Source organism: Callorhinus ursinus, unplaced genomic scaffold, assembly GCF_003265705.2.
Source record: "Callorhinus ursinus isolate GAN/ISIS: 27379988/994484 unplaced genomic scaffold, GSC_fseal_2.0 scaffold142, whole genome shotgun sequence".
NCBI classification, from domain to species: domain Eukaryota; kingdom Metazoa; phylum Chordata; class Mammalia; order Carnivora; family Otariidae; genus Callorhinus; species Callorhinus ursinus.
In genome coordinates, this window is record NW_027397204.1 from 1 (window position 1) to 14,128 (window position 14,128).

The following is a 14,128-nucleotide window of genomic DNA, read 5'->3' on the forward strand; positions in this document are numbered from 1 at the left end:
ATGTTTGCAAAACCAACAGTCCCTCTTGAAAATCAAAGGCTCTTTTAAGAGCCACCCAAATTTTCTGGAAAGCGCTGAAATACTTAAAAACCATAGGTGACGTGTTTATTAAGCCTTAGCCATTTGATTACACGCAAATCTTGTTAACACGTAACCTGCTTTAAAGTTTGCTATTTTAAAAATTGGGTAACTCCTCCCGTTCTTGCCACAGTGTTCATTTCCAATTAAAATGTTACTTACATCTCCTATGGTATAAAATTAGATTCATGAAACAAATTACATAAAACGTTTGCAAATGCACAATCACAATTACATGACTTAGGGATGTAAGCTATGTAAATGACAGAATTATAGTAATTGAGACCAAAATATCAACACGTTGAGACTGTTTAATATACAAGTGTACAGTTTACATACAAATGTACGTAATTACATATATACTATATTCAAACTTGCGGTCAGAAAGTCTTCAAACGTATGAAAGAAATGAGAGAACAAAGGAGAGATACCTGACCAATCACATGTCATGGCGGGCTGTTTAAATTTTATGGCAGCCTGCATTCTTACTAAAAATTATTTTACCTATTCGTTTTTGCCTTTTCACAAAAAAGCAATGAATTAAGTACACTCACATCAACTCTAAATGAAATCTCGTTTTTATGAACTCAATTTCAAGTAAACTAGGAGTAAATATAAAGAAATACATTTTGATTCTATATTCAAATCTTAGTGGAAATCCAATCATTTCTCGCGAAAGCAACCGGAGAACCAATTAGATCACAGCGCGGGACCTACGAACCAGACTGGTCTATAAATACCGTCAGAACCGACAACTTGGTACTCTCCAGTCCGTTTCCTCTTCTGTTGTTTGTCATGGCTCGCACGAAGCAGACGGCCCGCAAGTCGACCGGCGGCAAGGCCCCGCGCAAGCAGCTGGCCACCAAGGCGGCCCGCAAGAGCGCGCCGGCCACCGGCGGCGTCAAGAAGCCGCACCGCTACCGGCCCGGCACGGTGGCCCTGCGCGAGATCCGGCGCTACCAGAAGTCCACCGAGCTGCTGATCCGCAAGCTGCCCTTCCAGCGGCTGGTGCGCGAGATCGCGCAGGACTTCAAGACCGACCTGCGCTTCCAGAGCTCGGCCGTGATGGCTCTGCAGGAGGCGTGCGAGGCCTACCTGGTGGGGCTCTTCGAGGACACCAACCTGTGCGCCATCCACGCCAAGCGCGTCACCATCATGCCCAAGGACATCCAGCTGGCGCGCCGCATCCGCGGGGAGAGGGCATAATCCAAGGCTATTTTCTCTGGACTTTGAAAAAGGCTCTTTTCAGAGCCACCTACTTTTATCAAAAAAAAGTGTTGTAATGCTTTCCTTACATCTCCCTTCGTGAGGGTCTTCTCTTTCAAGTAATACTCAAGCCATATTAGATGCATGCAGTGAGTTTTATAACAATCTTGTTTGGATTCATAGTAATTGTGTGTAAGGTTACATAATCCATCGCTTAATTTTAGGAAGATACTCACCTGACAGGATGTCTTTCAAACTCTAGTTGTTTGATAAGGGCACAGAATGGCTTTTAGATATTAAAAGATAGGAACTTCCCTATTTACCGGCAGCCTTCTATCCTTTTGCAGTGTGAAAGAAAAGGGCAATACTTACTATTAGCACTAGAGTCAAAGTCTAGGTGAATCAAGTGAAATGCATAGTTTTTTAATGGGTCTCCAATCCACTGGGTAGGCCTCAGTAGCTTAAAAAGCAAATACAAACCTGATTTTTTTTCACATGGAGAAATTGTTTTTCATGCCCTTACATTATGCTCTATCAAAGTATAAAATTCGAAATAATAAGCCAAGTCTCATATAGTGAGTTTTTCCAATATATAAGTCATCAATAAGGGACGATCAGGAAGATAAGCCTAGTACAAAAGAGTATAGGACATTATCAAGACTATCGATAGTTCAAGAAAGTGAAGGAAACACAATATTCCTCTCTGACATAAAAATCTGGGGTTCAAGGCAGTTAAGCAACAATCACAGGAAAAGCTCCCTCCACCCTTCCCGCTTTCTGCCCTAAGGCAGGATATAAAGGCTATTCTGGAGACCTCTAGAATTTTAACAGCCCAGAGAGACACCAGAGGAATCAGCAAACAAACCTTCCTGTTTCCTCCCATATATTCACCTTCCCAGGATTTTCAGTCCTTAAAAGCCTAAAACTGCCTTCTTTTGTCCTGTCACTTCTCAATGTATCTATTTTTCTTTTTCAAGATGCTGTATAAGCTGCAGTTCTAAGGTACCTCTTTGAATTCCCTGGGTTTCTCCCAGGTGTCTATGAAATATACGTTAATAAACATCTGATTGTTTTTCTCTTGCTAATTTGTGTTTTGTAACAGAGGCCCCAGCCAAGAACCAAAATGAATGGAGGGAAAATTTCCCTCCCCTACAAAAGACTGAAATAAAACCAAAAGAGCAAATTTAGATAAAAGAGGGTTATTGTCCTATGGCACAATTACAACCTCTAGATAATCTTTTCTACTGACATAATTTCCATCTCCAACAGACAAAACTCACTGAAATTATCAACATCCTACGAATTATCTAAATCGTCATAGATTTTTCTTAGACACTAGACCCTAGACCCTAATAAATAGTCAAACAGAAGCACATTCTCTTAAAATAAGTTAAAAAACACTTGGACAGGCCTTTCAGACTGTGCTCAATATGACCACGGAAAGAAATGCAGTCTATCCCTTTATGTCAACCTGATATTTAGGTATTTCTTAACAGGTTTCAGAGCTGTCCTAGTCTGTAACCAAAGTCTTTTTCCCTTGGCCTCAGTGACCCCATGCCTGATGCAGAATCTACTTTCCCATCTGCACTTTCAAACTTCCTGCTCATCAGTGGTGATTTGAAGTGCTACAGAGGGACTAGTGTTGAATTTCCCAGGCCTGAAGAAGTAGAGAGGACCAGCAGCTTTATGACACCCTGTTTATCTCCAATCAAGTCAAAGTCATATGACATCACTTGTTTACCTTTCTTCAAAAAGGTGAAATTACCATTCAGAATATAGAAGACAAACATGTGACAAAGAGTTTACTTAAACCATCATTGACTGAAAAAGGTAAAATGCTCTGATTGGTTCAAAGAATATTTAAGAGATTAGGGTACTTATAAACAATTTAATGCAGAAATATTGCAGTAGGATTGTTGAATGAGGTTAAAACAAAATTAATAATGTCCAAGAAGCCATAAATCTTTGGAGAGAGAGAGCCGTTCCTCCCAACAGAAATTATTTGCATCTCTACCAAATAAACCCCTGCTAAATTTGTTACTTTCAGTCAAGGGTCAGTGAGATGATCAAAGTCCATTGTCCTACTATATTTGTGTGGTCTTTAGCATTTTATGATATTAAACTTCATGGCCCATTCTTTTTTCTTTACTTCCAAATCTCAGATAATGTGTCTCATACTGTGAACCTTTGCTGGAAAAAAATACAAACATAGAACCTGCAAGATAAATTTCTATGAAACTTCATGATGTGACTCCTTGACATTCTCATTATACCCATTAATCAAATAGTAGACACTGTAACTTTGTTTCTAGACTCCAAAGTAATGGACTTGATTTTCTTATCTGTCTCTCTTGGTCTTTACCCAGATTCTAGAAACAGTAAACCATTCTCTAAGCTCTCCCTTCCATGAGATGCTTTTGTACTTCCACAGTGATTAATTTGCTTATTTTTTTTTAATACCAGAATATATAGTCTCTTGTACAGAGGCTTAAGCTCTTTTGGACAATAATTGGGTTAGTAAACATTTTTGGATTCTCTCTCTCAACAAAACATACTTTCTGAAAAAAAACATTAGCACAGAATTTCAGCAAGTCTCCGTCTCCTGACACCCTGCCCTTGAAGAATTCTAAGGTCAACAATTTTTCTAGCTATCCATCTTTTCTTGCTTTGATGAGTAATGTTTCCTTTGACAAGCCTCCCTTTGTTCCCTAATGTCATTTTGTTATTTTTTTTTAATTTTGTACAATGCTTCATTTGAGTTTGGTGCCAGTCTCTGTAACTGGGTTTCTTAGAAATATAGATGGCCCTTAAACAAAGGTTAGGGGCACCAATCCCTTGCACAGCTGAAAATCCAGGTATAACAGTTGACCCCCAAAACTTAACTGCTAATAGCCTACGGTTGAACAGAAGCCTTACTGATAACATAAACAGTTGGTAAATAAATAGTTTGTATATGATATGTATTAAATACTGTATTCCTATAATAAAGTAAGCTAGGGACAAAAATATGTTATTAAGAAAATCATAAAGAAGAGATAACACATTTACCATGCTGTATTGTGTTTACCAAAAACAATCTACATATACGTGGGCCCATGGAGTTCAAAGCACTGTTTTTCAAGGGTCAACTTTACACTGAATGTCCACAATATCCCAAAACCCATGACAGCAAAGTTTGGTAAGAAATCAAGTAACAGAGAGAGGAAATGAAGAATCCTGGAGCAGTGCCACCTATAAGAAATAATGCAAAACACATATGTAATTTAAAAATTTCCAGTAACCACATTGTAAAAAGTGAAAGGATGCAATTATTTTAATAGTATATTTGATATAATTCAAAATGTCCAAAATATTTTTGTTTCAATATGTAATCAATACAAAGACATTAGTAATGCAGTATTTACATGCTTTTTTTCATCCCACACCCTCTAAATTGGGTATCTATTTCATTCAATCTGTACTAAATTTTTATTGTAAAAAACTTGATTTGCATTTCAATACCATAAACTTTACTGTTGAAAAATTGAGCTCACATGCCCAAGTTCTTCAAACATACCCCAAACATTGCTATAACTGGACAGAGTAATAGCTTTTAAATTTAAATATTTTTATTAAATAAAATTAAAAATTCAGTCCCTCACAGCATCAACTATATTCCCAATGCTCAAAAGTGGGTCCAGATCACTTTTATCACACAATGCAATCCTAGAAGGAATTGTGTTTTTGGTGTGAAGGTGGTGGTAAATTGGGAGAGTATATAAATTTGAATGTAACCAGGCAAATTTAGCACTGACCCCTAAACTCAAAGATTTGCACTTACAAAGATATAGAGCTTACAAAAAAATAAAAAATAAAAACTGAACATAAATCCAGATTGCAAAATACCAGACTGAGAGATTTAAGAATATCAGGAAGGAAGTCAGTCCCGGGGTATGAGACTGCATTTCCACAGGCAAAGTTGTTATCACTGTGTTCAACACTTGACCTAAGATTTACCTTTTGATTTTCAAACCATTTTTGTGATTTTGGGATTAACATTTCCATTCTACAGAGGAACAAACTAAAGTGAAATTGAGAGAACACAAGTCACAAAACAGGCCCTGGACCCTAGAAGGTGAAGGGTAGGGAGGGTCCAGGGCTCAAGCAACAGACAGGGACCTCCGAGGAAAAAGTACCCCACCAGGAAGACGCGCGTCCGTGTCCCACCGGGGACGTGAGTTCTTTCCTCCCTCCGTGAGACCATCTTGCCAACATCACTATTCTACCTTGACTTAAAGTGTACAAAAATACTTCAAGAGGAGGAGAGAAGCGAAACACTCGACTACATTTCAGATATACGTTTAATATTCAAAGCCAGGGGTAATTTCGTCAACGACTTGCCCACGCTGCGTAAGGATGCTAATGGTTCAAACCTGAGAAACAGATACTAGCTTGGTAGGTGCCATTATTTCAGTCCCTTGAAAAGCAGAGAATTTTTCTTACACGCCCTTAAACAGAGCTTGTCTCAGACAATTCAGGGAAGGAACAGGGAGGGACCCGGGCCGTGGGCCCTCGGCCCCACCGGACGCACAGCCGGGCCCGCAGCGGTGGGCGGGGAAAATCCGCTGCCTCCCCCGCCCCTCCCCCACCAGCCCAGCCTCCTTCTTGGTTCTCAATTAGGTCCGCCACAGGGCTATAAATAAAAAGATCGGTATCCTGTCAAACCAAGTCGGTCAACGGCGTCTTTTTTTTCCTCGGTGAGAATGTCTGGCCGCGGCAAGGGCGGGAAGGGCCTGGGCAAGGGCGGCGCCAAGCGCCACCGCAAGGTGCTGCGCGACAACATCCAGGGCATCACCAAGCCCGCCATCCGGCGGCTGGCCCGGCGCGGCGGCGTCAAGCGCATCTCCGGCCTCATCTACGAGGAGACCCGCGGGGTGCTCAAGGTGTTCCTGGAGAACGTGATCCGGGACGCCGTCACCTACACGGAGCACGCCAAGCGCAAGACGGTCACGGCCATGGACGTGGTCTACGCGCTCAAGCGCCAGGGCCGCACCCTCTACGGCTTCGGGGGCTGAGACTGCCCACAGATTCGGTTTTGGTGAAAAATCCTAAAAGGTCCTTTTCAGGGCCACACCCATTCATTTGAAGGAGCCGGGGACATTGGTGTACTAATGGTCTTTTTCACTTTTCACAGGAACAGGAATTCCAGAATATTTTCTGGTCTCAATTGAAGTGTATATACTATAACTTAATCCTCTTTGCTGCTACTGGAAAGCACTAAACGTCAAAGCAAGGTTATTAAAGGTTTAGTACGAGGCTTTGCCAACATAAGCCTTTCTAGCTTTTAAGTGGTCCCATACTACTTAATTAGCAATTGCTTCTGATTTTTAAGAATTTCCTTGGCATGATTTGGCAATCCCAATGACCTTCACACACTAATAGGTTAGGTTTTTAAAATCTAGTTACTATTTTCTGGAAGTAAAGTGAATACTGAAAAAATTATGTAATCCTCTTATTAGCCTATTCAACTCAAAAAAAATGCTTTTGAGTTTGGTCAGATCAACCAGTAGTTGTCTAACTAGAGAAAGGATTCAGTGAGAAGCTCAGATTGAGCTCCAATGAAGGCACCTAGGAGCAGGCCTAGGTGGCACATGGGTACTTTTCTCCCCCATAAAGCATTTATATTTGGATTATGTAAACTGATGACCAATAAAGTATTTTTAAGCCACAAAGATTTGGGGGTTTGTTACACTGTGTCACACATATTCCCTGATATTCTATAATAAAAGCAACAATGTTAATTCATCTCACAAACCCTCTGGTTTGTCAGCTTTAAAGTCAGAAAGGGAGGTACACAGACTTCTAGCCCTGTGCTGGGACTCAGCCACACAATGTTTTCTCATGTGTCAGTACTTGCAAAGGAAAGGAGGGAGAAGCATCCTCCAAACTAATAACCAGGCAAATTATGTTCAGTGTCTTGGCTTCAAGACAGTCACTGGCAGTAGCCTATTTAAAAGCACTTCAAGGGCGCCTGGGTGGCTCAGTCGGTTAAGCGACTGCCTTCGGCTCAGGTCATGATCCTGGAGTCCTGGGATCGAGTCCCGCATCTGACTCCCCACTCGGCGGGGAGTCTGCTTCTCCCTCTGACCCTCCCCCATCTCATGCTCTCTCTGTCTCCTTCTTTCTCTCTCAAATAAATAAAATCTTTAAAAAAATAAAATAAAAGCACTTCAAGGTATTTGTAGCCTTTCTCCTTACCTCTTAGCACCGATTCCTGCCTTCAGGCAAACTGAACCATAGTAATGTAGGGGCAAGGGGAAGGAGGGAAGTTATTTTAGTCAACTTTCTTTGGGTTCTTAGATGGCTTTTATTTTTCCTGATGGGTCCTGTAATGATGGTCTCTAGGGAGGTCCCCAGGGTCCCCTCCTGGTGTTCACCCTTCTGTGATCTAGCCCCTTGAGTGGGGACATGACCTGTGACTGCTGAGGTGATGAGATTTAATTTTCTGTATATAATCATGTTACCTACCATGTTAAGTATGTTAGGGAACATGTGTCTGCCTCAACTCTTACATGCTGACTTTGACAGACCAAGTATCCAGGCTGGCAGGCCCAAATGAAAAGAAACTGAGGGAGGGGGCTCTTTAGGAAGTGAGGGAGGCCTCCAACTAACAGCCTACAAGCCTTTCAACCAATAGCCAGCAAGAAAGAAAATGGAATTCTCAGCCCCACAACCGCAAACAAATTCAGCCACCCAGTGAGCTCAGAAGATGATATTTCACCAGTCAAGCATCCAAGAGTCCTCTATCCTAGCTAACATCTCAATAGCATCCTTACATAGGACTCGGCTACACCTTGCCCAGATCCACAGAAACTGTCACATAATACATGTGGGTTATTTGAGGCTAGTAAATTCAAGGTCATCTGTTAGGCAGCAATAGAAAACTAATACAGTTAGCCAACACACTTAGCATCTTCAGCAGTCCATGTTGCAGCTAAAATAACAGATATGAAGAACTGAAACTGCAATCTTTATCTAATGGAAGACATATTTAAAAAAGGGAAAGGGGGGCCCTATAGTGGGAACATTCCCTTTCACTACTATGTAACCCTTCATACATATCCCCAACAGTGAAGTGGCACATACGTCCATCCATCACACCTTGCAGGTCGCCCTGATATCAAGCCTATAAACCCTGGTCTGGACTCAACAATACATCTAAGTCATTTTACTTTTAACGGTCAACTTTTAAATAATTTACACATGAAACCTCTTGGTTTCCATCCATATCTTGTGTGATCCCTGCATACCTAGATCTTTTTTTACTCTTGTTTTTTTCATTTTATTCTTTTTTTTTTCTGTCTAAATGAATACAGAGGGAAAAACTGAGGGGAAGAAAAACAAAAAATAAAAAGTAGGTCAAAATTAGGGTTTCAGAAACCAACTCAACACACTATACATCTGTAACAAAAAGGCAAAATAAGGAAAATTAAAAATTGTTATTGCAACCTTGAAGAAGTATCTTTGAAGCAGTCTATATTGGTAGTTAAGATTAAATTATGGGGTCCAGTAATTCCCCAGACCTAATTCAGTCTCTACTATATGATGACTAAAATTGAGAGTTGGTGTCCTTTGTAAAATAATTTCTCAGTGCATGACTTAACGGTTATGAAACACATCCAATTATATTGTTATAATGTAGGCGTTGTATTTAAAACAAGTACATGTACTTAAGCACAGGCATGTACAAAACCCAAGCACATGTACTTAAGCACAGGCAATCATAAGCTCCAGACACCAACTACAAAATAATTTTAAAATCTAAACAATTAGGCAAAATAGAAGGACAAATTAAAGACTTAATGAACAAACACAAAAAAACAAACTACACTTTTTAGAGCTTTAGCCAAGTTCCTCCTGTACACATTTCACAAAATCCATGCATACCATAAAAGTGTGCTGAGAAAACTTATTACAACTCTCAATATGCAAAAACTGAGTGGCTCTGAAAAGAGCCTTTGGGTTATAAAGCTTGTCTGATGACTGGAGTCGTTTTACTTGGAGCTGGTGTACTTGGTGACGGCCTTGGTGCCCTCGGACACGGCGTGCTTGGCCAGCTCCCCGGGCAGCAGCAGGCGCACGGCCGTCTGGATCTCCCGGGACGTGATGGTCGAGCGCTTGTTGTAATGCGCCAGGCGGGACGCCTCGCCCGCGATGCGCTCGAAGATGTCGTTGACGAACGAGTTCATGATGCCCATGGCCTTGGACGAGATGCCGGTGTCGGGGTGCACCTGCTTCAGCACCTTGTACACGTACACCGAGTAGCTCTCCTTGCGGCTGCGCTTGCGCTTCTTGCCGTCCTTCTTCTGCGCCTTGGTCACCGCCTTCTTGGAGCCCTTCTTCGGGGCCGGAGCCGACTTGGCGGGCTCCGGCATGATAATCTCAAAACTAGAGAAATTGGGACCACCGAAAAAAACAAAGGAAGCCGAAAATCCAAAATATTAATAGCACCTATATACAAACGAAGGCTCTACATTTTCATTGGACCCAATGTGGCCAATAGATTAATAGTATGTAAATTAGGAATTACAAACCTGCTTTTCTTATTGGACGAATAAACGAAGGCTTTCAGGGACACCAATAGGTTGATTTACAATACCGCTTCATTACTGTAAGTGCGTTCACTAAAACACACACACACACACACACACACACACTCCCAATAAAACCTTATTTTTATAATTTTGAAAATAAGTAGAAACCTTCTAATTTGGACGCGAAAACCAAGGAAGGAAATCCTATTATCGAGCCCAGTCCAGTCGTAAGTTTAGCTACTTTGGCTTTATCACAAATTGTCCATGACTTCCGGCAATAATACCGAGATGCCAGACAATTACTATTGTTAAGAAATCTTCTCAAAAGACTCGATCGCCGCCATCTTTTTCAAGGTTCCACATTGCAAACATTTTCTCAGGATTCTCGCCATTACACCCCGGCTCACATTTTTTTAATTCCCCAAAAGCAAACAGCCCAGTGCAATCACCAGTTTGAGTCAAACCCGGTATTAAAGAGCCCGGGGCTCCAGGATACTGCAATTTTAAAACGTGAATCCTGAAATAATGAAATTCTTTACGTCTTAACACTATGACCTAGGAGACTATACTACAATGAACTAGATATTCGCTGTCAGTATAACGAAATAGAACTCACGAGATACTTACACAGTGGAACTTGCAAATAGATAAGGACAGTAAATACCACCCAGATGAAAACGGGATAAATAGAAAATGGCGGACATTTTGTTAAGAGAAACTGTAAAGCGCTTTCTCTTTCGAACATATTCTATTTTCTCTACCGAAACAGGAGGAAACTTCAAAATTATTATTAACGATAATTAACGAGTTGTGAAGCACCCTCAAAGAAACAAGTAACTTAGAATTGATTCTTTTTTTAAGGGGGCTGGGAAGATGTCGGCTAATTGAAATCGACCAATCAGAAACGCGCACGGGTCCGCTAAGCCAATGCGAATCACTCCCGCACTTCCGGGACCGCGCGGCCGTTGACTCCGGGAATCGCCCGCAACCCAATCAGGGGGATTCTGTTCGTGTATAAAAGCAGGGCCGAGAGCCTCGTTCGGTTTCTTCCCTTCGCCGCTAAGCGATGGCTCGCACGAAGCAGACGGCCCGCAAGTCGACCGGCGGCAAGGCCCCGCGCAAGCAGCTGGCCACCAAGGCGGCCCGCAAGAGCGCGCCGGCCACCGGCGGCGTCAAGAAGCCGCACCGCTACCGGCCCGGCACGGTGGCCCTGCGCGAGATCCGGCGCTACCAGAAGTCCACCGAGCTGCTGATCCGCAAGCTGCCGTTCCAGCGGCTGGTGCGCGAGATCGCGCAGGACTTCAAGACCGACCTGCGCTTCCAGAGCTCGGCCGTGATGGCCCTGCAGGAGGCGTGCGAGGCCTACCTGGTGGGGCTCTTCGAGGACACCAACCTGTGCGCCATCCACGCCAAGCGCGTCACCATCATGCCCAAGGACATCCAGCTGGCGCGCCGCATCCGCGGGGAGAGGGCCTAAATGTGATTTCCTGGTTCCGTGCCAACTTTAAACCCAAAGGCTCTTTTCAGAGCCAACCATTTTATTCTATGACAGAGACCGTGGCACTCAAGGTCCGGTTTTTGATAGAACCCTACCTCCACCCTGGCGCAGGCCTGAAAGGCCTTTGGGGACCGTCTTGGAATTGACCTCTCAAGAAGCCAGTAGTTTTTCTAATAGTGGTTGCACAGTTTTATTCTAAAAGATCTGTTTTCCTTTGCCTTAAACGCAGGTCTGGCACATTTAGGTTTTGGCTTTCAGGTTTCTCGGCTTTATCCCTAACTTTGGAAATTACTAGTTTCACCTTTTGTATTGTGGATGTTTTCTTGACTCTTGCACCCGAGGTGCTCTTCGGAGTTAACTTCTTGGGGCTGTTGCAAGGGTTGGCCCGCTGTGGTTTTGGGGTCTAGACAGCCTTCGATTGAGCCTTCAGGGCTTCCGGTTGTCCTTCCCAGAGTTCGCCTTGTTGAACTTGCACCGACCCCAAGGGGCCAGAACGCTTGGTCTGCACTTAACAGAATCTGGGGGCCCAACTCCCTAGCGACCGCCAGAACCTTGAGGAGGGTGATCAAGGATACACCTCTGCCTCTTATAGGGAGCTAAATCTTAGGTTAGTAGCTGGGGGACCGAAAGGTAAAAGCGCAGCTTTCCCTGCGGACTTCTTGGTGTTCCTCTTTACCGGGGTCTCTAATACAGGCTAAGCAACCAACAAGAGCGGCTTGGGTGGGTCTCAGAAAGTACCTCTGGGAATGAAGAACTCCGGGATTTAGGATCCTTTTTAGTGACACTTTTTTTCCCCCCCTAAGATTTTATTTTCAGTAATCTCTTCACCCAGTGTGGGGCTGGCTGGGATTTACCACAAGAGTCCCATCCTCCACAGACCGAGCCAGCCGGCTGCCCCTTAACTGATACTCTTAAAAGGGGCTCTCAGTATTCCTAAATTCTGTATATTAACCTCTAAATTAAATCTCATGAGAGTACTTCATATTTGTCAGTAAAACATGGCAATCCTTTAGAAGCTGGATAGTTTTCTTGCAGAAAATACTCTGTTCTCTTCTATCCCTACAAGAAAATGGGTTTCTGTGATACTCATTAAACAGATATTCCCTTCCCATGGAAATAACAGGTTCCTCAGTTTCTAAACTGGTAGCCAAATGGAAGGGAAATCAGGAAATCTGTTCTGAAAGCATTTGGGCAGTTATTTGGAAATGTAGAAGGATGTTTACTAATTGGGATACTGTGCTATTTGGAAGGATTTCATCTATTTAAATGTTTCTGCAAATTTAAGTTTGGAGATGGGAGAAGTTATACTTAACTATAGAATTAAGAGGCCTCTGTCCATTTTTTTATGGGCTGTTTCCCCTCAAAGGATCGCGAAGGAAAGAGATTAGTCAGGTGGTACATTTAACAGGGACTAAGCTGTAAATAAATTACACAGACAAGCTAGCCATAGTAGGAAGTCCTGGAGGCTTTATAGAAGAAATTTTTGTTCTTGGAACTCTGTCAGGCATTGAGACTTGAGAATGAGAGAATAGGGACTCTGGGGCCCTATGGAAAAGAGCGGAGCTAACCGTCGCTGCAATCACTGGAGTGCTGGACATTTGTAATGTTGCATAAAGGCATTCATGTTAGACTGTGGTTTCCCATATCCGGTACTTTTTTTGAGATTCTAGCACACTCAGTTTTTTAATGTGTGTTTCTGTGTCACCAAATGTTGGTTGTTAAGACATGAGGACACAGGCTCAGAAAACATCTTGTCATATCATTAAATCCATCAGAACATCTAGAATGGTCTTTTGCCTAAAACAAAGGCTCAGAATTTTTTTTAGTTAAATTGGAATTTAAAATCAAACTTTAGGGCTCCTGGGTGGCTCTGTCGGCTAACGTCTGCCTTGGACTCAGGACTTGATCCTGGGGTCCTGGGATCGAGTCCCACATCGGGCTCCCTGCTCCACTGGGAGCCTGCTTCTCCCTCTGCCTCTGCCTCTCTGTCTCTCATGAATAAATAAAATCTTTTAAAATAATAATAAAATAAATTAAATTAAAACATTATTGGAGAAAACGGGAGCCTAGGTGGCTCAGTCGGTTAAACATCTGCCTTCGGCTCAGGTCATGTCATGATCCCAGGGTCCTAGAACGGAGCCCTGCATCAGGCTCCCTGCTCAGCATGGAGTCCGCTTCTCCCTCTGCCTCGCCCCTCACCCCTGCTCCTGCTCTTTCTCTCTCTCTCACTCTCTCAAATAAATAAATATTTTAAAAAATTATTGGAGAAATAGATTACTGTTTGGTACATTCTTGATTACAGAAATAAAAGACTGATTGAGGTCATGTAATTTTAACATACAACTTTCCTAAATAGAAACAAATTTATTGAGTGGGTCGCAAATAGCCAGAAGTCAGGTATAAGTCTCCAAAATATACGGAAAGTTCAATCATGATCTACTAATATTACCTATTATATACAATTATTATTCTATTACTGCTTTACAGATAAGAAAACTGAAGTAAGAAAGTTTCAGATAGTAAGGGGTAGAGCCAAAACTTTTCCCATTAGGCATTACTATATTAAACAACAGCATCAACGTAATGCTCATCACTTATCCCTGAAGGTTTTATTCCCAGGAAAAGCTGTCAGAGGAAGACTGACATCTTTATCCAAATTCTTTCATATCTGTTAAAGGAAATGGAATGGTTTTGAAAATTTATAGGGCCCTATACGATTGTGAAGTTCTATTATTACTATAATAACAGCCAGTTGCACAGAGATATAACCAAT

At 42.3% G+C, this 14,128-nt stretch overlaps 4 protein-coding genes across 4 annotated transcripts; 3 read left to right on the forward strand and 1 right to left on the reverse strand.

Annotated features, from left to right (window-relative positions):
• Window positions 1-847: 847 nt before the first annotated feature.
• Window positions 848-1,329, forward strand: LOC112838333 (histone H3.1). Its single transcript, XM_025891182.2, has one exon. The coding sequence runs from the start codon at window positions 874-876 to the stop codon at window positions 1,282-1,284; it is 411 nt and encodes a 136-aa protein (XP_025746967.1). The 5' UTR covers window positions 848-873; the 3' UTR covers window positions 1,285-1,329.
• Window positions 1,330-6,006: 4,677 nt separating this feature from the next.
• LOC141371952 (histone H4) lies at window positions 6,007-6,616 on the forward strand. The gene has a single exon (XM_073890346.1). The coding sequence runs from the start codon at window positions 6,027-6,029 to the stop codon at window positions 6,336-6,338; it is 312 nt and encodes a 103-aa protein (XP_073746447.1). The 5' UTR covers window positions 6,007-6,026; the 3' UTR covers window positions 6,339-6,616.
• A 2,409-nt stretch (window positions 6,617-9,025) lies between these two features.
• Window positions 9,026-10,616, reverse strand: LOC112838329 (histone H2B type 1-C/E/F/G/I-like). Its single transcript, XM_025891176.2, has 2 exons — window positions 10,485-10,616; window positions 9,026-9,711 (listed from the first exon to the last, which is right to left on the reverse strand). Exons 1-2 carry the CDS (start codon window positions 10,559-10,561, stop codon window positions 9,318-9,320), a joined length of 471 nt encoding a protein of 156 aa, XP_025746961.1. The 5' UTR covers window positions 10,562-10,616; the 3' UTR covers window positions 9,026-9,317.
• Window positions 10,617-10,895: 279 nt separating this feature from the next.
• On the forward strand, window positions 10,896-13,616 carry LOC141371954 (histone H3.1). Its single transcript, XM_073890348.1, has one exon. The coding sequence runs from the start codon at window positions 10,924-10,926 to the stop codon at window positions 11,332-11,334; it is 411 nt and encodes a 136-aa protein (XP_073746449.1). The 5' UTR covers window positions 10,896-10,923; the 3' UTR covers window positions 11,335-13,616.
• Window positions 13,617-14,128: the final 512 nt, after the last annotated feature.

What these genes read in the sequence shown, in the direction of transcription:
- LOC112838333 (XM_025891182.2), top strand. Translation starts at nt 874, where the DNA reads ATGGCTCGCACGAAGCAGACGGCCCGCAAGTCGACCGGCGGCAAGGCC.
- LOC141371952 (XM_073890346.1), top strand. Translation starts at nt 6,027, where the DNA reads ATGTCTGGCCGCGGCAAGGGCGGGAAGGGCCTGGGCAAGGGCGGCGCC.
- LOC112838329 (XM_025891176.2), bottom strand. Translation starts at nt 10,561, where the DNA reads ATGTCCGCCATTTTCTATTTATCCCGTTTTCATCTGGGTGGTATTTAC. An exon ending in CTATTTGCAAGTTCCACTGT is followed by an intron (nt 9,712 to 10,484) that starts GTAAGTATCTCG and finishes CAATTTCTCTAG; the next exon opens with TTTTGAGATTATCATGCCGG.
- LOC141371954 (XM_073890348.1), top strand. Translation starts at nt 10,924, where the DNA reads ATGGCTCGCACGAAGCAGACGGCCCGCAAGTCGACCGGCGGCAAGGCC.